Raw genomic sequence first — 23,419 nt, 5'->3', positions numbered from 1 at the left:
AATGTAAAACTTCAACATTACTTAGCATAACACAATTAAACTTAATGTATTTAATGCAATGAAGACTCGTTATGCACTTTAAAACTTTGTTTAACTTTTACTTAAAAATTGAACTTTCTCTTATGTTGATCGAACTAAGATACTGCATGGATCGAAAACTCTAGTCATTTTGAGTAATAAAACTTTAACTTGGGTCATGCATTACATGCAGACAACTACACAAGTTGGTTTATTAAGGAACATACTTTAATCTCTTGCCTCTGGTGGCCGTGTGCATGAAATAGTATGCACTCTACTATTTCATTTTTCAAAATTACGATATAACCTTATATTAACAAAAATTAAAAATACAACTTTTAAATAACCAAATTATAAAAAAACTCACTTATTTTTTTTCTTTTCACCCTCATCTCATTCTTCCTCTCTTCCCATAGATAAGGGTGTTGATGACATATAATTATATATTTAAGGATAAATTATAATTTTTGAAAATTTAGGCGTATTATAAAAAAAATTTTAGGGCATTTTTGGAATTCAAAAAAATAGGGGTGCTTTGAAATTTTTAAAATTATAATATATTTTTCAGTAGTTTCAAAATGACAATTATACCCTAAAAAATTGAACATAATACAATAAATTAAGGGTATAAATGTTATATTACAAACTATTTAATCTATAATAGTATTTTCAAAATATGTAAGAATTTGAAAAGATTTCAACGTTTGATTTGTATAAAAACTCACTTATTTTTAAATTATATAAAAACTTAATTATTATTTTTTTTTTTCACTCCTACTACCTTCTTCTTATAAATTAAGGTGTCAATGATCGGATTTGAAAAACAAGACATTGGAAGAGAATGAGTGTTGATCAACTATAGAGATGTAATTTCGATTGCCAACAAGAGGGGTTATTGGATGAAAATATTAATTGCTTTTAGTTAGAGCAATATGGTAAATTTCAAAATTGAAACAACAAGGAGTAACATGATATTACAATTTTAGCATTTATGTCAATAGGTTTTTCCTGTTAATGGAGTTTGATTATGAATAAAAAACTGTGATTGTGGAAAAGATATTTTGAGCCAAACCTTTGGTGGGAAATTGTAGTTCACTAAATAAAAATATAATAATTTAATTATTTGTACAAAAACATGTCAAATTAGAAAAAAATAGATAACTATTATTCCTGAAAATGTAAACTTCCTAGTTCAATGGCCCACTATCAAAATATTTTTCACTTTAAAAATATAGTCAAAATACATATTGACAATGTAAAGAGTTTACAATCTATTTAATCAATTTAATTTGTTCATTTTTAGGTGATGCAGGATGTACAGATAAATCTAATATAATTTGTCTAATGGTGTCACATACACCACTTTACAGGGACTCAACGATTTATCCTACCACCGCTAGATAGATTACATTGAACTAGATTGATTACATTCACTTTACTGTTCTTCCAACAAGTAGTTGAACAAATTCTTCACTTATTCAGATTTAATGTAATTTCTTTCCATTGAAATTGAAGCTTACCACTTACAGAAATAAACTGGGGAAGGTGGGAAGCCATCAATGCTCAATTCTATGCAGTCATTATGCAGCTCAACTGATAAAAATAGGCAACTCATTTTCTTTCTTTGCTGTTTCTTGTAACTCCCTAAACTTGATCAAATCCTGCAAAAATTTCCTTTAATTTGCTTCACAAAATGCTCAGGAAATTGCCAAACCAAGTTGAATTAAGTCTATGCAGGCTATATTTGACCATAGTATATCATGCTTCAACAATAACTTGTATGCTAATCAACACTCGGTTTGGTGTGTTAGCTCATCTTCTAGTTCTGTTTCAAAAGTATATTAGACATCCCATTTTCCTGAACTTCCTCTACACATTTTCCCTTCATGGATTTGCCGGTTAAGGTACTGGTTTCCAACTGTCAGAAAGTCTCTTCCAGGTTGGAAACCAAGATTCTGTCTTACAGATTATGCAGTAACTATGATGAGTACTTGAGTTGGATTGCTTCTTGTGGTGGGGTTTCGAAGAGAGGTCCTAATAAGTTTATTCTGAAAGATGTAAATTGTGAAGCTAGGCGCGGAGAGATTACTGCCATTGCTGGTCCCAGTGGGGCTGGAAAAACCACATTGCTTGAGATTCTTGCTGGAAAGATTTCACTGCAGAAAGTTCCTGGTCAAGTGCCTGTTAATGACAGGCCTATGGTTGCTAGTTGTTTTCGGACAAAGATTCTGCTATAAAATATTCAGGACCAAGCAACTCGTTGCCACAAGAGTAATACAAGCCTTGGTAGCCGGTCTAGTCCTTGGAACCATATACTTGAATGTTGGCAATGATATAGGAAGGATTGCGCTACAAACCCGAATTGGATTCTTCACTTTCAGCCTCACATTCTTGTTATCTTCCATGACTGAAGGCCTACCGATTTTCTTACAAGAAAGAAGAATTCTAACAAGGGAGACTTTGAGAGGAGCTTACCAAGTTTCCTCATATGTTTTAGCAAACACTCTCATCTTCATTCCTTTTTGGTCTTCTCTCCACTACTCCAGTTTACTGGCTAGTTGGCGTGAGAAGGGAAATTAATGGGTTCCTCTACTTCTCCCTTGTGGTTTGGTTGGTTCTTCTCATGTCTAATTCATTTGTAGCATGTTTCAGTGCTCTTGTGCCCAACTTCATCATGGGAACATCAGTAATTGCAGGCCTTATGGGATCTTTCTTTCCGTTTTCTGGGTATTTTATATCGAAGAACAGCATACCCAACTACTGGATTTTCATGCATTATTTGAGCATGTTTAAGTACGCATATGAATGCTTTATCATAAATGAATATGGAGGTAAGCAAGGGAAAACAAGATGCTTAGAGGTTATGCATGGCGAATGCAGTTTATATGGAAGTGAGTTCTTACAACAGCAAGATCTTAAAGAGTCAAATAAATGGATTAATTTAACTGTGATGTTGAGCTTCATCATTGGCTACAGAGTTCTTTGTTTTTTCATCTTGTGGTTCAGGTTACAGAACCGGAAATTAGACGAAGTTTTACAAAAAGATAGACACATACTGACATTGGCTTCATTGTTCCATATACATGTTTGAATCGGATAAGAAAGGAAAATATTTGAGAAAGAATCTTGTGAAAACAGAAAAACTCTCATCTAAATAGAAAAGTACAAAGCATAAACTAGGATGAAAGTAAACTTTATTTGATTAATAGACTTCCATTTGTTCCTTCATTTAATTACTGAGAAGTAGAAGTTGAGTAGCCAAAGAGTGTAGAAATAGTTCCTTTTTATTTTTTTTCCAGAAACACAAAAACAATATAGAAAACAAGGAGCTAAGTTGAAAAAGAATCAACTAAATCTACCTACTAGATTACAGAACATTTACATAATTGAGATCTCGAAAGATGAAGCACCACTTTGTTAGCACCTCATATGCACTTCAAATGTTCTCCAAAGCCAAACTCTCATGATCTTCAGTAAAGAAAGAAAAATAAAACAATAAGTTAAAAATTATTTTATCAACTTAACTGCTTCGGTCGTATATAGAGTTGAAGGTCATGGTAGCATAAGAGGTATCCATATTTCTTAACATTGAAGATGAACCATCCAGCTTGCCAGAGTCATCGGATTCATCTTTCTGGCCCTTGCCAACTTTGAGGCCAAGCAATTCAGAGAGAAGGCCAGGTTTTGATATTTCCTGTTTGCTTAAATCTATTTCACCTGCTAGCATCTGGACCACGGTAGACATGGATGGCCGGAGCTTTGCCATATCTTGGGTGCAGATGAGAGCAATCTTCAAATATCTGTCAGCCTCTTCAACATTGTAATCCTCGTTCAATAATGCATCCACCAATTTTAATAGTTCCCCCTTCTCATACAGTTGCCATGCCTGCATATGGCATATCCCCTTAATAAGATCAAAATAAAAAATGTGGCTCTTAATGGCCTACTCAACTCCCTTAAACAATTGAAGAGCTCTCATTACAAAATCAAATAATAAACTGAACATATTCTTCTCTGCTCTTTCTCCCACTACTGCTTTTGGGATTTGGATCATAAGAAATTATGCAACAGCCAAAAATGAAGGATCAAGGCAAGTTGTGGGTCAGTTTTGAGAGGAATGATGCTCTAAGCATTGTGATGAGTGGATTCACAACAGAACTTTCAGAAAAGTTTACTATCTTATTATGGAAACTTAGACTGAAGAATGACAGGGATGGACATTAGATTAGCATACTGATAAAATTAGCACCTGCTCAATTGCTTATACTCTACACAGAGTTAAAAGTCTCAAACAAAGCTCAAAGCAGAAAATGTTTCACTCACTACTATACATATAAAACACATGAGGTGATGATAGAACTGCAACGGCCTCACTCTAATTACAAAAATTACATAATACCAGCTCCTGAAATGATTTTTAGGTACTAACTTAGTCTCATTTAGTCCTAACTTCACATTTAGAGTGTACTTGCACAGAGGAAGCTTTTGTTGAATTGTGGCAGAGGGTAAAATATTTCGTTCAGCTGAAAAGCATGAGATATATAACATATGAAGAGAAAACACATGACACTGAGAAAGAGCAGATTGTATCGAACTGAAATGTAGGCAGGCTATGGATGGATCCCGCTTTTCCTGTGGACGTCCATTTTTAAAAACCTGTCTATTTTTAAGCTCTATTGCAACAAGACATGCATCTAATGCTAATGCTTACCCTTTCAAGCAGATATTGTTCTTCATAAGGTAACCGCTTGTTTGTGTTACATCTACCACTAACAATTTCCAGTAGCAGAACACCAAAACTATATATATCTGCTTTCCTCGTCAACTGACCTCGCATGGCATACTCAGGTGCAAGGTAACCTCTACAAAGATCAAATGAATACATGAAAACAAATTAAATGGTAAATTGAAAAATTGTTAAATAATGACAATTATTCACCAAAAATCAAATACAAGGCAAGCCACATTCCCACCCTTAAGCACTTGTTTTTGTTCAATTTCACAAAAATTACCCTTATAATCTTTAAGTCTCTTTGACTATTAGATAACTTAACTAGTGATGTGGTAATAAGATATCCAGAAACTTACTCTGTCCCGGCAACCCGTGTACTAATATGAGTCATGTCGGATGGAAAAAACTTTGCAAGACCAAAATCTGAAATTTTGGGTGTTAAGTCTTTATCTAGAAGTATATTGCTTGCTTTAATATCTCTATGAACAATATGTGGATGAACCTCTTCATGAAGAAAAGCAAGCCCTTGAGCAACTCCAATGCAAATATTCCGACGTGTATGCCAACTGAATTGGATACTGCTATGCCCTCTACCTAAAAAGGAATAACATATTACTAACAAAGTGAAGAAAGTCAAACATAAATTAAGACAGTTAAGAATATCAAACATAAACCAAGAAAGTTTATGTTTCTGCAAGACTGTTATTACATAAGCTTACCAAGAAGAGTTTGTGCAAGACTGTTGTTCTCAAGATAACCATAGACCAAAATTCGATAGTTCCCTTCCACACAACAACCATGCAATTTAACCAAGTTTTCATGCTTTATCCTTGCAATTGCTTCTATCTCTCTCAAGAACTCCCGTTCACCTTGCCTTGATTCAGCCGATAGTACCTTTATAGCAGCCAGAGTACCATCTTGGAGCCTTCCCTGTTGATTAACAAGAATTTTAACAGCTAGCTGATGTAATAAAAATATAGAATTAATTTGTTTATCAAGTAGCAATAACATGTACTTAAAAAAAAAATTAGGCCAATCTGCAATCACCTTGTAGACAGAACCAAAGCCTCCCTGACCTATTTTATTGGCCACACTGAAATTTTCTGTTGCCTTTCGCAATTCTCCATAAGTATACATTTTTGTATCATGAATATTTGAAACTTCTGCATCCAATATAATTGCATCAGAAGCCTTTAAATACAAATAAGCATATAAAAGTGCAAAAGAATGTAAAAGGAGATAGAGATATAGTATTGAATTATTAGTCCATCTCATGGATAACAAACTCTACTTTCCCACTAATAAGGTGCATGGTGACTAATTTAACTGCTGAAGATTTACTCACCCAAGACACTGGTCTAGATAGAAATTAGTAATCCACTAACCCAGCCTCATTTAGGGAGGACCTTAGTTTATGGTTTTTCACTTAACACTATGAAGATCAAAGATTGAAAATGCAGAACTATGTACCCTCTTTAAGTGCGTTTTTCCCAAATGGAACTCTCTTCTTTCGGAAAAATGAAAGAAAACAAGTCATCTTGAGCCGCTCTATGTGAGCCAATTCTTGAAGCCAGATCAATCTTCTGCCCTGCATAAACCCATGAATCACTGACTTGTTCTCATGTAACTAAAAAAGAATATATTCATGCTTTATCAGAATCTAAGTAGTGCCACCGGAAATCTGTAGAAAGGAGAAATGTACAACTTAAATCTGCCACCCAAACCAATGGCAGTCTAGCCATCATCAGCATTTGCAATCAATATTAATTGCCACTTCCAGAATGCACATCTGTCTAATCTAAGAAAAACTCATTATTAAGATAAATAGCAACTTTTCCAAAAATTCAAGTATAATTTTGTTTGATCAACTTCAAAATCTTACTAGATGAAAAAAATAAGTTACATAAAAAGAATATATGTTTTGAACCTAAAAGAAAATGTATGGTGGACTCTCTCCAGAATAATAAAAGTTCAGCAGAACCTTCGGTATTGGCACAAAAAATTCAGAGCAGGATTTAGCATTAACTAGGCAGCAAAAAAAGATTTCCCTCTCTTTCCCATAGAGGAAGCTATTAGACGTTAAATCTTCATGCATACACATTTATTTTCAGTGATTTTGATTAAACTGAACCATATTACTACATAAACTTACATAAAGTTCTGAAGTAAAGAAGTTGTAGACTCAATGCAGAGAAGATTTTTTTTTTGTTCAGTTCTCTTTTAGGTTCTACATAAACAGGTGATGAGAAAAGTTGTTAAATTCTTTAGATCCCATTAAAACACAATCCTTAAGGCTCTCCGAGGCCTCAGACATAACAATACACATTGCCTGGACTCATTACAACCCATAATCGATCTTGAAAATGACCATTTGATCAAAGTACAAAAAAAAAAGAAAAAAGAAATATGTGTGTGTGTGTGTGTGTATATATATATATATATAAAAGCTAAAGAATAAGCCATCCATCTTTAATTCAACAGAGTTCACCACCAAAACCGAAAACAGCCACATTTCTTCATCAGTGTGCATTAATTATAGAGTGAAAAACATAAATAAAACCAACCCAGAAAACATAAGAATGATGAGAAATGTCTCTGAATCTTAAGTTAAAGTTCAAAGTCAAGAAGATGTAAGATCTTGATGACCACCCAGAATTCAGCAATTAATCAAACAATATAATCCCATAAAAGCTAAGTCAAAGAATAAGCCATCCATCTTTAATTCAACAGGGTTCACCATCAAAACCGAAAGCAGTCGTATTTCTTCATTAGTGTGCATTAATTACAGAGTGAAAAACATAAACAAAACCAACCCAGAAAACATAAGAATGATGAGAAATCCCTTTGAATCTCAAGTTAAAGTTCAAATTCAAGCAGATGTAAGATCTTGATGACCACCCAGAATTCAGCAATCAATTAAACCCACATGAAGAAAGACATTAAAAAAAGGGTGAAAGCTGAAGAAACCAAATTACCTGAGAAAAAGTGATGGAGCACGCCTGAGAAAAGATGACGATGATGTAGTTGCCGCTAGTGGTCGTTTAAGAAGAACAAGTAAGAAATTCAAATGTCAAAGCTGATGAGCTTCCGTCTGTCATGGGCCATGGGCTTTTATTCTAATCCTGGCATTTTGCTTATCTTTTTGACACGTGGCTTCATTATTTTTTAGTCCATATTAACTTGAGGTCAACTGCTTAAAACAGTAATTTAAATTTTGAACATTTAAAAAACTCCAATGATCACCATAAAATATTTTTGTTTACAAATTCTAACTTCGTGAGGATGAAATAATAATTTTATTATTTATTCATTTTTAAAATGTAGATTAATTTTTTTATCAGATTCAAATATTTTAAATATAATAATTTAATTCTTTAAAAGTATTGTTATATTTTATTTAATTTTTTAAGGGATAATTATATTTTTAAAACTATTAAGGGGTAAATTGATATTTTAAATTTTTTCAAAAAACTCCCAAACCTTTTTGAATTTCAATAACCCCCCAAAAATTTCATAAAGACCTTTGATATTTTCAAAAATTATAATTTACTTCTTAATATACGATTATATGATAAAACATTCTTATCTATAAAAAGTGAGAAAAAAGAGATGAAAATAAAATGAAAAGAAATTAAATAGTTTTTTTATATAATTTAAATATTTAAAAAGTTATTTTTAATTTTTGTTAATTTATAGTTATACGATAATTTTGAAAAATGAAATAATAGGAATAAAATAGTAATTTTACTTTTTAATATTATTGTTTCATTAACCGAGTTTAATTTTCAGTAAAAAATTGGCTAAACATTGGGTGGAAAAATATAATTCACTTGTAAAGTAAAAAAAATAATTTTTTACAATATAAAAAGTCTAGAATAATTTTTTTTATGAAAATAAAAAGAGTTTAAAAGTAAAATGAATAGATTATTATTTTATCAATAAAACTATATTTTTTATACATAATTTGAATATATAAATAATATATTTTTATATTATTAGATAATTTTGTATTAAAAATAAAATAACATGTAATTATATAATGACACATTATCTATATATTTAAATTATATATAAAATAGGGGAAATGAGTATTTCCCACCTAACTTTTAAGTCATTCTCAAACCTACACCCACGGGAGATGAAAAACCCTTAAACTTCTGTTAAAATGAGGGGTAAAATAGTCATTTTACTATTTATATTTAAAAGCTATAAAATTTATTACTCCTTGCCCCCTCAGGTTTTAAAAACTAACATTTTACCTTCACTTAAAGTTTTTAAACTTTGAAATGTAACATTTTCACCTTCAAACCTAGGGTTTTCACATTTTTTAAAACTTAGCCGCCCCCTATATCTTTCAAAAATAGCAGTTTCACCCTCATTCTTTAACTTCATCTTCCGACGTCGTCTTTGGCCTCCTCCTTCTCTTGGTGCGACGACAGTGGTGTAATAAAGAGATCTTCATCTCCTCATCACACAGTGCAACGAACCACCGTGTGACGAAGAGGTCTCTCTTTGTCGCTCCATCCAGACAACGAAGGACAATACTTTGTTGTCCTTCATCGCTCGTCGCGTCATCCAAACGTGATGATGAAGGACGATGAAGCGTCGTCCTTCGTCTGTTCTTCCAGATTTGGACGACGCTTCGTCGTCCAGATCTGGAAGACGAAAGGTCTTCCTTTGTAGTCGGAGATGGAAGATCGGTGGAATACGTTGGCCATCGGTGGTGGCCAGAGAATGAAGCAAACCTTAGGGGTGAAATATAAACTTTTCAAACTTTGAGGATAGGTTGAGGTGTTAGTTTTTAAAACCTGGAGAGGGAAATGATGAAATATTAAAGTTTTAAAATTTATAAGTAAAATGACGATTTTATCCTTATCCATAACTGAAAATTTAGACGACAGTTTGATAATAGGTGAGAGCTTAGATTTTTCATCTCCCATAGATATGAGTTTGAAATTAGGCTAAAAATTAGATAAAAAATAGTCCTTTTCCCATATATATATATATATATATATATATATATATATATATATATATATACATTACTTTTATTTATATTCAGATATTTAAGAGGAAAGTTTCTTATTTGATAAAGACTCGGTCGTAGATATGAAAATCACAAATAAGACCTTTCAGATATGTGAACGGATCAGATTTAAGAAGAATTCAAAAGTTATGTTTGGAAAAGTATTTATGCATAAATAAAGTTGTTAGTCAATAATACTGCATAGAAAATTAAATGAAGTGATTGATGGTTATATTTTGAAAGGTCAGAGTCCAACCCAACCCAACCCACTCCTCCTCTGAAATTTACGACGTACAAAATGGGATTTTTTTGCTTCACGCTAACAGTTTATATCACTTAAACAGGTGCCAAATTAATCCCCGTCTCTCTCATGGGTGAAAATTTTTTTCTTGTCACCAGCCTCCCTATAACATTGAGTTGTATTTATCCCCATCTCATTCATGATTGTCAGAATTTTAATCATCCTCATTTTAATCTATGTCTTTGTCGAAAGTCTATTCTTCCCATTCGAAGAGAGTAATGAATTGAATTGTCATCTTTAGTTGTGACTGAATTTTTATATTTACGAATAATTAAATGGGCCTTGAGAGTGGTCAATTAAATGACAAAATTTTCTTTTGTAAGTACTTATAAATTATAATTATCGATATTCTATAATACAATACGATATGATATAAGTAAAAAAATGATACATATCTTAAGATTTATCAAATTAATACGATTAATATATATATATATATATATATATATATATATATATATATATATATATATACATATATATATATTAATACAAATTGATAATAATAATGTAATATAAATGTTATATAAAAAACTTTAAATTTTTAAAAGATTTTATGATATTTTTTAAAGTAATATTATAGTTTTTTATTATTTTATTAATATTTTAATATTTTATTTTTCTAAAAACACATGGTATAATACAATTCATAATATAAAAAATTAATTTTTTGATTAACAAGAAGATAGCTATTCTTACCAACTTAGTTGACTGACTTTCATAGGCGGCAGAGAGACTATTTCAATAATTAAAAGTGATCGTAATTAACACTTAAATTAATTAAGAAAACAAGATTAAAGTTTTCTCGATAAGGTCAAGCACAGTCCAAACCTAATTAAATTTTTAATCAATTAGATTAACTTTAATCTTATAGGCTACCTTTTAGCTTTAAATTTAATAAGATTAAATATTAACTTATTATTATTATTATTATTATTATTAATTATTCAATTAAGAAGAAAACCCAGCACGTGAAAAGTTTTGCCTATATATCAACAAGACCGACAAAATTGAAAGCCTACCACTCAAATTGGAGAGAGACCTTTGATAATGATATCATTTCATTCCCACAAATATTATATAAAAACAAAAATCTCTAAATCGTGTAAACATTGTTCAATAAACAATTAACCAATCTAATAATATATTATTATATAATTTAATAATTTTAAATTAAAAATAAAATATCATTTAATTATATAATAATATATTATTTACATCAATAAAATTATACATATTTATTTTTAATACATAAATAAATATGCATTTAATATATATATTAACAAATAATTACATAATTTTAAATTAAAAATAAAATAATATACATTTATATGATTAACATATCATATATATATATATGTTTATTTATGTTCTCAAGAATAAGTACAAATAACATTGTCTTCTTAGTAAACCTAATTATGTATATGAAAATATTTATACATAATATTGCTCAAAAAACAACACCAAAAAAATTAAAGAATACCCATTTGCAAAAGCTTAACCCAACATTCTTCATAAATAGGGCTGGATTCGAACCGAGCCAACATAAGCTCGGTTTGATTGAGCCTGAAACGAGCCGACCTTTGCTAAGCTCGATCAAACTCAAGCTCGATCGTCAGATTTTCTAATTAAAATTTTTGATACAAAACGATATCATTTTACTCAATAAATATTAAAAACGATATAATTTTAATAACAAAAAATGAATCAAACCGAACTGAATTCGAACCCAAAACGAGCCGACTATATATAAACCGAATCGAACTCAAACTCAGATCAGCTCAGATCTAACCCTACTCGTAAAGCTTTTAATATTTCAAAATTTCATGTCTAATAAAACTATATACATAATTTTATATACAAATAATAATATATTATCATATAATTAAATATTATTTTATTTTTAATTTTTTAATTATATAATAATATATTATTATTTATATATAAAATTATATTATCCGTTTGTTGGCAACTAGAATAAATAAAATCCCACTTTTCCTACTTACTCTTCCCCGGTATTAATTATATGTCCACGTGCTTATCAACGCGGAAACGTACAATTCAAATAAGTCATCCGCCCCAGCTGGTTCAAAAATTAATTTCACACAAAACAGGTTGAATATTCAAACTAAGTTTCTTTATTCACAAACAAAGCCTGAAAAATATAACAGAGTCTTATTATATGTTCTCAGTCCTTAAAGCCCGTTTATTTACAAGCAAACTGTTGTACACAACCGCAATGTGAATCCATAATCAAATATGAATTCAGCTTCATCGGTGAACCATACATATTCAGTAGTAGTAAAGACAAACACTCTTCTTCACTATTGATTAGGTTGTATATACTGGAAACTCATAGGTTCTACTTGTGACAGAAAAGCATTACCTTTGCAAGCTCTAGTGCTTTATCACGTCCGAAAAACTTCTCCACAATTGCCAGTGCAAACTCCATGGAAGTTCCTGGCCCTCGGCTGGTCATGAGGTTACCATCAACTACAACTCTGTTGTTTATTTCACTCTTATCTGACAACTTGTCACACATTGCTGGAAAAGCTGTAGCTTTTTTACCCTGAATTGGAGTAAAACACACTTTCATATGGGAGAACTTTATAAAAGAATTAAATTCACCTTAAACCACACATACAGATTTTATGTTAACATGAATTACAGGACGATTTAGAACATAGAGGTACAATTACATAAGAATGAAACACAGAGAGGACGTAAAAAAGCTTCGAGGAAACATGTGATCAGTTAAGCAATAAATTTACAACACAGCAGGAGTTTTCAGTTTGTATCCTTGCTAGAAAAAATCTTAATTAATTGACGGTTATTTGGAGATTTTAGATAAGACCAACTTCTGCAACATTCATAAAAAGACATACAAGAATACAAATCTTTCTTCAGTTCAAATTAGTCGGTCCAAAGCATGGGAAAATATTTAAAAAGTATCATAAACAGTACCTTGAGCAAGCCATTGGGCTCCAAGACTAAAGCTGGGGATGCACATATAGCACCATAAGGTTTATTTGATTCTCTCTGTCTCTTAAGCATATTCACAAGTTTCTCTGAATTTGCAAATGCTTGAGCACCACCGAGCCCACCCTGCAAATGAGCAAAAATTTTGTTAATAATAGATTTGTTAAAAACTACAAAACAAGAATGAAAACTACACTTACTGGCAATACAATTAGGTCATATGAAAGTTTAGCAGCCTCATCAAGAAGCATATCTGCCACTAATTTAACTTTTCGAGAAGCCAGAATTTCAAGTTTATTCCCAACTGACGCAACTACCACGTCTGCTTTAGCCCGTCGCAAAATGTCAATGATCATAACAGCTTCCATTTCTTCTGAACCATCCGCAATAGGTACAAGAATCTGACAGGAAAGAAAATAAAACATTTCAGGAAAAACATTTTATAGCAAATTAGTAGTATTGCTTTTTCATGTATGTGTATGACAGATCAAACTTCAATGCACAAAAATTCTGGATCAGCCACCATACATCATACAGGTAGAGTGCTAATAACCATTTAGAAATTAAGATAACTACTTTCACATTGGTTCAAATCTTTAATTTAAGTTTCACCCAAGAATTAACTACTCACATATCTGTTTTCCTGGAACCCACTTCCCTGATCCAGATTCAACCAGTAAAGCAAAACTAATGGAAAGAGAAAGTACTAGTTTCAAAGTACATGATACTACTAATACTAGATAATATTCTGAATCAAAAAAGAAAAGAAACACCTCCAGTGTTCTCAAAAGTCGTAAGACCAATAAATAGTTTTAATTTGGACCTGCTAAATTAGTTACAGTGAGCTTGAATCCAGAAATTTAAAATAGGCATTCAAACATGCAAGGGATTCTATATTGGGCTTCACTCGGGATCTTAGAGACATCACATAGTTTTTGGTTTCCATTCCCTTAATAAATGTCTCATTTTTTGAACCTCTTCATAGCCTCAATTTTGCTATCTAATGCAAGACATTTTGTATGAATGAAAACGTGAAAGAGAAGCAGCAGGAAAAAGTGAAAATTAAATGTCCAATCTCACCTTGGGAAGATTATCAACTGTCCACTGCATTGGATTGAACTCAGTAATAGTATACTCATCCCCATGGTTAGGACGCATCACCTGAGCACAAGTGGAAAGAAAGACAGAAGCACAATGAAGCTAAATCTGAAATGCAGGTAATACTAACACAATAAAGCCACATTAGAGTAATTTGGTCAGCGGAAATACAACGCTTATATGCGTAAGCCAAGTTACTATTCATTATATAAACATTATTTTCACCACCTTAATATGCAACTGCAAGTACACAACTTCATCTTATCAATCCCTAATGCAGTAAGTTAGGGATAAAAACAAAGATCTTGCTCAAGGAAAAAAATCATTAACTTAAAATTCTTTCTCTGGATTTTAGAGGATTCTCTTCCAAATAGATAAATCAGATGAACTTTTCTATATGGATTTTTCACAAAATTCATAAATTTTCAAATTCTAGAAGAATGCAATAAACTAATTGAAGAATAAAAAATAAAGTTCATACCAGCGGCCCAGAGACTTCATCAGCTTTCTCTTTCCCATACAATTGCCCAACTAGTGCCACAGCAAACTCCATTGTAGTGCCAGGTCCACGACTTGTCACAACTTTACCATCTTGCTGCACTCTTGATTCAACAGTTGTTGCACAAGCAGGTGCTAATTGCTCCATAAATGCTGGATAACATGTGGCCTACCAAAACCGAACATTCCCACAATTTTGAAGTTAATCAACATCGATAATTAGATCAGCTCTGCTATAAATATGGAATGCAACTCCTAAAAGAATATAAAAGGTAAAGCATGGTCGGTTAAAACTTACCTTTAATCCCTTCAACAAGCCCCAAGATCCCAGTGCCACAGCAGGCGAAGCACAGACTGCGGCATAAAGTCGCCCATCCACAGCCTGCTTCTTCACCAAGCTTTCTAATATTCCACAATCCTTCAGATTGGTAGCACCAGGCATGCCTCCCTACAGTAAAACACACACCAAAAGTTCAATTAAAATGGACAAGGAATAGAACACTCAACAAATACTAGATAGAAAATTATGTAGCTTAGGGGAGTACCAATGCCAAGGCGATGGTGACCTCAACAAATTAAAAATTATACATACTTGAATGATGTTATATATAACTCATATTTGGTTAATACAATTTACTAGATTGACTTTATGAATTAACAAACCCAGGCGTTCCGGGAAATATACAAGGATTTACCTAGCAATCCAAACATCCTAAGATCGCTATCAGAATTCAGTATAATCCAGAAACGTTCAAATTTATCGTTACACGAATAAATAGAAATTTCATATGCAAGCAACAAAAGGAGCAATTAATCGTACAGGTAGAGCAATAAGATCAAAAATGGTGTTGCCGCAGTCAGAAATGAGAGCATCGGCGACAATCTTGACAGCATGACACGCGTCAACACGAAGCTGTTTCTCCACAGAAGCGACCGTCACGTCAGCTCCGGACCTCCTCAAAACATCGATGGTTATGACCGCCTCCATCGGTTCACTCCCGTTCGCAATCGGCACCAAAACCTGGAAAAACGACACACCATCTCCGAATAAAATTCAAAAAAATTGAAAAAAAAAAGTTAACGACCTACCTTTTTGATAGAGGACGACATTGCAGCGGTTGTCGTACTGGCGGAGAAGCGCCGAGACCTAAGAGAAGGAAGTTGTTTGGGAAGAAAAAGAGAGTGACGGAAGAGAGAGTGAGGAGTGAGGTGGCGTAAGTTCATTAATGCCATGTTTATTTATGTATTTATTTTCAATTGTCTGGAGAGATCGATTCGGTGGTGGCTGTTTAGTAAAGTATGGATACAGAGACATGGTGGGCTGGCACGGCCCGGCCTTGATGTGCTACATAATCCGATGCTAAATGGGCTGGATTATGATTTTATTCTCCTTAGCATTTTTGGGACTTACAATTTTTAGGAACAATTCCTGGAAATTGCCCATGGAACAAAAAGTATAGTAATTAAATCATATATTATATTATATATAAAAAAATTAATTTTTTTATATTATATATTATATTATATTATGAAACACATTTTTTTAGATAATAATATTAAATTATAATAAAATACAAAATCATAAAAACATGTTATCATCTTTAAAAATATCACAGACAATCTCAAAATATCATAAATAACCGAAAATATTATTAAAATTAAAAATGATGGGTTGCGATTAAATTGAGTTCTAATTTGCAAAATATTTGTGTAAATATGAAAAAGGATTAAAAATGTTGAAAAGGCACGTATAAGAAGATATTGTGAACAGTACTCATTATTTCAAGAATGATGTCTTCGTCTGAGACAAAGATATTCCAACGAAGACGATTTCATCTTCGTGAGAGAGAGAAGTTTATTTAACAAGGAGAGATAAACTAGAAGGGAGAAAGAACACCGTCAAAGATGGTGAAATTTGTCATCTTCGCAACAATTTCAAAACTTTAGGGCGAAATTGCCACTTTTTAAATTTTGGGTGAGAATAAATTATTAAATTTTTAAATCTTATGAGAAAATATGATAAAATTTTAATTTTTAAATAGTTTTAGTAAATAACGGTTTAGGGTGGATGTTTGAGTTTTTTAAAGTAAGAGGGTAGAAGTGAAAGCACATCAAACCTTGGGTGGGAACATGTATTTTGGCCTTTTTAATAATTTATCCAACTTCTTTTCAGTTTAAATATGAAGGGCTAGCATGCGAAAATAATAAGGAATGGTTAGTTTCTAGTTTCTACCAGAACTTCTGTAACCCCTTCACTAAATTTGTAACCCACTAAAGTGTTTGGGGGTGTTGTGGCTACTACTTGAAATCATTCAAAAATACAAAGAGCAAAACATTATCAATTCATTTCCAAATCCAAATCATTTAACAATTAATTCACTTTTGAGATCTAGCAAATAGAGGCTAAAGCAATATAAGAGGACGACGACGAGGAAAGCGCGAATTTTTTATTGAACAAATAATAGTTCCATCAATTTAATACTAATAAAAGAATATTTTTGTTTTTTCCTTTTTTTTTTTTGACTTAAAAAGTAATCAAATTTTCTAACCAAACTTGATCAAAGGTGAAAATTTATTGTTTTTCAACTTTAAAGATGGATGCTTTATTGTTTTAGCATAATTTGAATGGAAAATAACTTGATAAAACTCTTCATCTCCCTAGCTTTTTTCGATGCTAATCGGATATTTAGATGAGAGAAGAGAAATTTTTGGAGAGAGAGGTCGTTGGAGATGAAACCGGAGTTTGAAAACTAAACCCTAAGGGAGAATGCCATTTTTCAAAATTTGCTTATGGAAGGAAATAGTTGGTTTTTATGGTTTAAGGAGGAAGGAAATAAAATTTAATTTTAATTATAATATTACATATATAATGATGATTTTACCTTTAAAACTAACAAAATTAATTATTTATGGGTGGATAAATGAGATTTTTGAAATTGAGGAATGAAAATTTATGAAAAGAGGATATTTTGGGTGGGAATAAGTCATTTGGCCTATTATTAATAACCTTACTTATTACTTTCTCAATCCTTAACATGCGCATATACTAGTACTATAAAGTATTTCTTAAGCATGTTATTAGTTCACCAAAGTTGGTGGTAAAAATGTCATTTTATGTAATATTGTAAAATCCCTATATTTACTCAAATAAGATTCATTCTACAAGATATTAATAAATATATGTGTGTGCAGTCAAACTTTACTTTAGAAAAATGTACGAGAGTTGCATTAAAGAAGTGTCAAGTATTTACCTAGTGACTAAATATGTGAGTAGCATGTAATGATTAGACACACTACTTATATCCAAAATAGCTCGAAATGCAAGTAGAAATACTTTTATTTAAACATAACAAGAAGAATGAGTCTTACTGGTTATGCGATTTGCTCAATAACTTCTCATTCTTTATCTGTTACTTTTGTGAGATAATACAATTAACAAATTTTTTTAGACATATAGATTCACAATTTTAGTATCTCACTGTATTTGTTTATGTAATTACTAAATGGTTCATTACACTTGTTTGATAAATAATATAACTGAATTGAAATAAAGGGTTGAAATTTTTTAATCTAATACCATGCTTCGCCAAAATTCTTCCCAAATTATAAATGACATAACAATGCGCATAGAATTCCAATTGATAAGTTGAAACACTTTTAAAATCTTGCTCTGTTCTTTTTACTTGTGTAGAATTACACATATAATTTTATGTTGTTCTTGTTAGTAGATTTTTATGATCAACAATATGGATCATCAAATTAATAATAGTTGAAAAATTATTATTACCACATAGTTTACTAATATCCACAATTAAAATAAGAGTTAAATATTGAAATAGTCATTTTTAAGGGTGGATACAAAAATAATCCTCAATCCTAGACTTGTACCATTGTAATTTGTAGCCAACCATTTAAATTAGATGCAAAATTGTCTTCATCTCAAACCTTTCAACAAAACCCTAATTTTAAAAATTAACCACTTATAACAACTAAAATTCTCATTTTCAATCTTTCTCACTTATATCTAAATACTAAAACCCAAAATCATGGAAAAAAGATCATTACAACCAGATAATTAAATCAAAGATTAATTTTAATTTTCATTCATTGAATGAAATTATATTTATAACATCCTTCTCCTAAAAAACAACCCTATAAAGATATGTTATTAACTTAAAATACTTAGCATGATTAACAATTAATTGACGGAACTAAACAACTTATATTTATTGAAATGACCTCAATATTATAAAACTTCATATTATAGATAGCATACAAAGTAAATAGGCCACAAGTTGTGTGTTTCATGGCATGGTAAGAATTTATGAATGAGTGAGCCATTGCTATGTGATATGTGGTTCAGTCAAGAAGTAATTATGTCAATGTTATGTAATCTTCAACAAAAACGTTTGAGTATGTGTGCTACTGCTAGGTGATATATAACATAAGACTAAGTATTCATGACACTGTTGTGTGATTTGTGGTATAAATTTAAGTATATGTGTTACTGCTTTATGATTTGTGGCATGGGCTCATAAAGTCAATGATGTGTGATCTTTGACAAAGAACCCAAAATGTGAAATCATGAAGATTGTCGCATGATGACACTTATGAGATGTTTTATGCACATGCTTAATATAAGGGCATCTATTGTAGGGTATCAATCTTAACAATCTATATGATACGTGTACATGGAAATAAGGACTACATGAGTTTATTCCTTACATGAATAATAAGATGCTTCATACATATGCCTACAGTATGAAACACTTGGGTCCTTTTAATAGTCCATATGATATGTGTGTATAAAAAGATGGACTATGAGAGTTTATTTTCTCATGTGCCTAGCTAGAGTGTATACACATTTGTAACCTAGTTCGACCAACAAAACAAAGTAAAATAAAGTTAAGTTCTTATAATCAAACGAGAATTGTCATGCTTTCACGAGGAGTTAAGGAGATGGTTATCATTATAAGAATGGTCTAGAAAGGTGCCCTATATGGCATTAGTTATGTGCAAAAATATGTGAGTTAGCTTGAAAAAAGATTATAAGTTAAATGAAAGTTAACTTGTGTGCAATACTCAAGGTACCTTAAAGGTTATGTGCTTACTAAGTACTTAACACTTATTTGTTCCTTATGTTTATTTCACAGGTAGAAGATGATTATGTGGGGCTACAAGAGAAGCAAAAGTCAACGAAAGAAGATTGCATGAGGAAAGGATTAGCTTGATGATATAACCTTTAAGTATTTATTTATGTTCATGTTTTATATACACATTTACTATTTTTGATGTGGACATGTTTTTATGTTGTACTTGTAAAGCCAGTTTTTGCATACATATTTATAAAGTTGTTAGATATCCATTAAAAGTTTTTTGTATAAGATATTTTTATTGAATTATGGTTTGCGATGCATGATTTTGAAATAAAGTAAAATAACATGTTATCTTTGAATGTGTATTCTCCTTTGAGAGTACACTTTTAGAGAATGGTGTTACATATTACAATTTCACTAATAAGACTTATTATTGTAGATCGTATAAACTATTAAACTTAAGTTAGAGTATATAATTAGAGGAGGTGTTCAAGAAATTCAATATGAAAGAATTCAGAAGAATTTTTCACCATATCATATGGTCTATGCCTCTCTTGCAGAATGTGTTTTAAGATTAAAAAAATTAAGAGGTAAGATGATTTAAATTTTCTTACCATATAGAAATGTGAAAAATAGAAAGTGGACTTTTTGGAAAGAGAATTAAATGTATAGGTGTAACATTTATATTTTTACCATAATTAGATGGATACCTTAAAACCTATTTATTAAATGAGATAAGACTTTATATCTAAGGTTTCTAGAAAATGAATTTCAAAACTAATGTCCTTTATTAGAATGTTGAAATGCAGAAAAGCAATATAACAATTATAGCAAAATTATAAGGGGTTCATAGACATTTTCTTGGACTCGGGTATTGGTTCCATATTTTTAAATTGAAGAGTATTTTGTTAAGATGTTGTTATGTAATTGTCATTTAATGCTTTATTTAAAGGTATAAATAAGTCATTTTTCTTTTCAAGAGTAAGACTTCTATAAAGAGTGTTACAATTTCATAACTGGTAACTAAATGAAGGTTTCATGACCTATTTATATTCAAACAATCGGTGCACCCATGTGTTTGAATAGACATTCACATAGTGAAACGACAATAAATGACATATTTTTAGAATTTTGTTATATAGAGAAAAACAAAAAAATTCTCCTTTTTCAACAAACCGTTAATAGAATTAGATGACAAGACATGAATGTCTATTTATCTCTATGTTTGCTTCCAGCGTGTGTAACAATACACGATGAAAGTGATTTTATGCAACAATGCAAAATCAAGATTATTCAACCAAACTTATAAAAACATACATATCCTTTTTTAGCAAACCGTTAATAGAATTAGATGACAAAACATGAATGCTTATCTTATCCTTATGTTTGCTTTCAATGTGTGCAACAATACACGATGAAAGTGATTTCGTGCAACAATGCAAAATCAAGGTTATTCAACCGAACTTATAAACACACACACACATAAAATCAAACAAATATCAAATCATAGTATTATGTGTACTAAGTCTATCAAGAGAACTTTACTACCACTATTAGGAATCCATGACCTCAAAATAATGAATCATATTCATTATTCATCCATAAATATCAACCATATCTATGCATGAATCATATTAATACAATATTGGAAAAGGAAGCTGTTATAAAGTGTTTAAGCCACTGACTCTCATTAGAGGCCCTTTCAACTTTAAAAGTTAAAATTATGTGAATATCACCCCCTGATCCAATGTATGTTGACTTAATGAGTCATTATGCTCTTATTTTGATGATAACAAACTAATATGTCCCTAAACATATTAACTAATGATTTTACTTGAGTGTGAGCTTAGATTGCAAGAATTTACGAATGCACTTGAAGAAGTTTCAAGATAGAAATGAAAGACAAGGCTCAAGTGAAGAATTCTTGAAGATTTGAAGTAAAACTCAAGTTTAGGTAGATATATTTGTAATTTAGAGCATTCTTTTTAATTAGAATATTTATTTGTATGAGATAGCTCACTTGAAAACTCATTTTCATATCTTTCACATTTTGGGTTAAAATGTCGTTTTTCAAACTTATTGGTTTAAGCCAAGTTTGTCACTAAAGTTTATTAATTCTTTTTAAATGATGAAGTTTTGTGAACTATATTTTCATATCTTAAAATTGGTTTTGAAAGGATTTTCAAAAGTTAAATTGTCACTTTTCAAAGTTTTAGGGGTCAAATTGTGATTTTTTAAAATTTAGGGGGTAAAAATAATCAAATTTGATCGACCGAATTTGACCGACCGAATCAGCTTTCGAATTGTCTAGAAGCTATGTATTTTGGCTTCCAGAAATTCGGTCGACCGAATTTTGGTTTGAATTTTCCAACGGCTAATACCACGTAAGTTCCACGGAAGTGTCACGTCACATCCGATTGACCGAATTACATCCGATCGACCGAATTGTACGTTTTCTGAAAAACTAAAACGGTTATCTTTGTGCACAACTGTAACTTTCCTCTTTTTCCCTTATATAAACCTAATCAATTTCATTCGAAAAGAACTTTTGCCACCAAGAACTTTCACATATTTGAGAGCAAATTAGTTTTGAGTTATTTACTTGCAAATTCTTTTCTCTAATCAAAACCCTTGCTCATACACTTTGTAATTTCATTTGCATTGGGTTGTACTAAGCTTTAACTTTCATATACACTCTTTAAGAGAGATCACATTTCAATTTCGTACTAAAATTCGTGCTATAAAAGAGTGAGGTTCACTCTTGGAGATATTAGCAAATTTCTAGTGAGAGAAATTGAGCTTTCACATTTGTAAAGGTTAATAGCACCTTGGAAACTATTTTGGTTGTGAAGAAAAATTTAGTTGAGGTTTTAGTCAACCAAGGATTAGTGGAATACTCCAAAGGAGAAAGCTTGGAGGAGTGGATGTAGGCCGGGTTGAGCCGAACCACTATACATCGTGTGTTTGATTTTCTCTTCCCTTAAACTTATACTTTATGTTATGTTATTTTAATTGTGTTGGTTATTTGAAATATTTTTAGTTATTTTCACAAATTGGATTAAAAATAGGCAATATTAATTGATTTGAATAAATTGTTCTAATTCTCTAATTAGGTAAAGATTGTTTTAAATTGCCTAATTTACCCCCCCTCTTAGGCCATTCGATCCTACAATGTAAGATAACGTCGAGGTATCCACATGAGACACCCAAACAAGATAGAGGCAAAAAAGGGTTATATGAATGTGCTAGAACCATTTTGAAAGTCACATAAGAGAGTTTGTCAAAATTGACAAAATTTCTAAAAAAAACACAATTTAATTCATTTATATAAAAACTCATGAACAACCATTTATAAATTATCTATGATTGTTCATACAAATTACATCATTTCACACTATATCCTTGATTTATTCCCCGAGATAGGTGATAAGATCATCCAAGATCAATTAGGGATATGAACATTCGTTCACCTACTATACATGGTTATTCATCTATCATGCATAGTCATTCATATGGCTCAACACTCATCCAATATCTAAACTTTCTTTATCCAAATTGGATAAAGTCTCTTTAATATTCCATTAAAAAGACTAAAACTCTACTATAAAATTTTAGTGGAGTCAAGTGTTGACTTACCAACCTTAGTCCTCATGTGGTAAAATACTTAGTGA

General features: G+C 31.2%; 2 protein-coding genes and 1 pseudogene across 3 annotated transcripts; 1 reads left to right on the top strand and 2 right to left on the bottom strand.

The window, feature by feature from the left end:
- Positions 1-1,904: 1,904 nt before the first annotated feature.
- Positions 1,905-3,109, top strand: LOC123201691 (annotated as a pseudogene).
- An 86-nt stretch (positions 3,110-3,195) lies between these two features.
- Positions 3,196-7,835, bottom strand: LOC123201369 (cold-responsive protein kinase 1-like). Of its 2 annotated transcripts, none has more exons than XM_044616842.1 (7): positions 7,726-7,835; positions 6,221-6,338; positions 5,798-5,913; positions 5,470-5,680; positions 5,107-5,344; positions 4,730-4,880; positions 3,196-3,904 (listed from the first exon to the last, which is right to left on the bottom strand). In XM_044616842.1, exons 2-7 carry the CDS (start codon positions 6,285-6,287, stop codon positions 3,539-3,541), a joined length of 1,149 nt encoding a protein of 382 aa, XP_044472777.1. In that variant the 5' UTR covers positions 6,288-6,338; positions 7,726-7,835; the 3' UTR covers positions 3,196-3,538. The 2 variants fall into 2 exon arrangements, with proteins under 2 accessions (XP_044472777.1, XP_044472778.1); XM_044616843.1 differs by having other exon boundaries at positions 6,221-6,333; positions 7,726-7,831.
- A 4,357-nt stretch (positions 7,836-12,192) lies between these two features.
- Positions 12,193-15,902, bottom strand: LOC123201329 (protein DJ-1 homolog A-like). Its single transcript, XM_044616781.1, has 8 exons — positions 15,742-15,902; positions 15,473-15,673; positions 14,951-15,100; positions 14,636-14,821; positions 14,137-14,217; positions 13,257-13,457; positions 13,042-13,182; positions 12,193-12,646 (listed from the first exon to the last, which is right to left on the bottom strand). Exons 1-8 carry the CDS (start codon positions 15,883-15,885, stop codon positions 12,440-12,442), a joined length of 1,311 nt encoding a protein of 436 aa, XP_044472716.1. The 5' UTR covers positions 15,886-15,902; the 3' UTR covers positions 12,193-12,439.
- Between the last annotated feature and the right edge of the window lie 7,517 nt (positions 15,903-23,419).

Source organism: Mangifera indica, chromosome 18 (assembly GCF_011075055.1).
Source record: "Mangifera indica cultivar Alphonso chromosome 18, CATAS_Mindica_2.1, whole genome shotgun sequence".
NCBI classification, from domain to species: domain Eukaryota; kingdom Viridiplantae; phylum Streptophyta; class Magnoliopsida; order Sapindales; family Anacardiaceae; genus Mangifera; species Mangifera indica.
The sequence above is the reverse complement of the archived record's forward strand: the minus strand, read 5'-3'. Positions and strand labels throughout refer to the sequence as shown.

What these genes read in the sequence shown, in the direction of transcription:
- LOC123201369 (XM_044616842.1), bottom strand. Translation starts at nt 6,287, where the DNA reads ATGACTTGTTTTCTTTCATTTTTCCGAAAGAAGAGAGTTCCATTTGGG. An exon ending in TCTTGCACAAACTCTTCTTG is followed by an intron (nt 5,345 to 5,469) that starts GTAAGCTTATGT and finishes ATTCCTTTTTAG; the next exon opens with GTAGAGGGCATAGCAGTATC. An exon ending in ACACGGGTTGCCGGGACAGA is followed by an intron (nt 4,881 to 5,106) that starts GTAAGTTTCTGG and finishes TGATCTTTGTAG; the next exon opens with AGGTTACCTTGCACCTGAGT.
- LOC123201329 (XM_044616781.1), bottom strand. Translation starts at nt 15,885, where the DNA reads ATGGCATTAATGAACTTACGCCACCTCACTCCTCACTCTCTCTTCCGT. An exon ending in TTGATCTTATTGCTCTACCT is followed by an intron (nt 15,101 to 15,472) that starts GTACGATTAATT and finishes GTTTTACTGTAG; the next exon opens with GGAGGCATGCCTGGTGCTAC. An exon ending in AGCCCAATGGCTTGCTCAAG is followed by an intron (nt 12,647 to 13,041) that starts GTACTGTTTATG and finishes ACTCCAATTCAG; the next exon opens with GGTAAAAAAGCTACAGCTTT.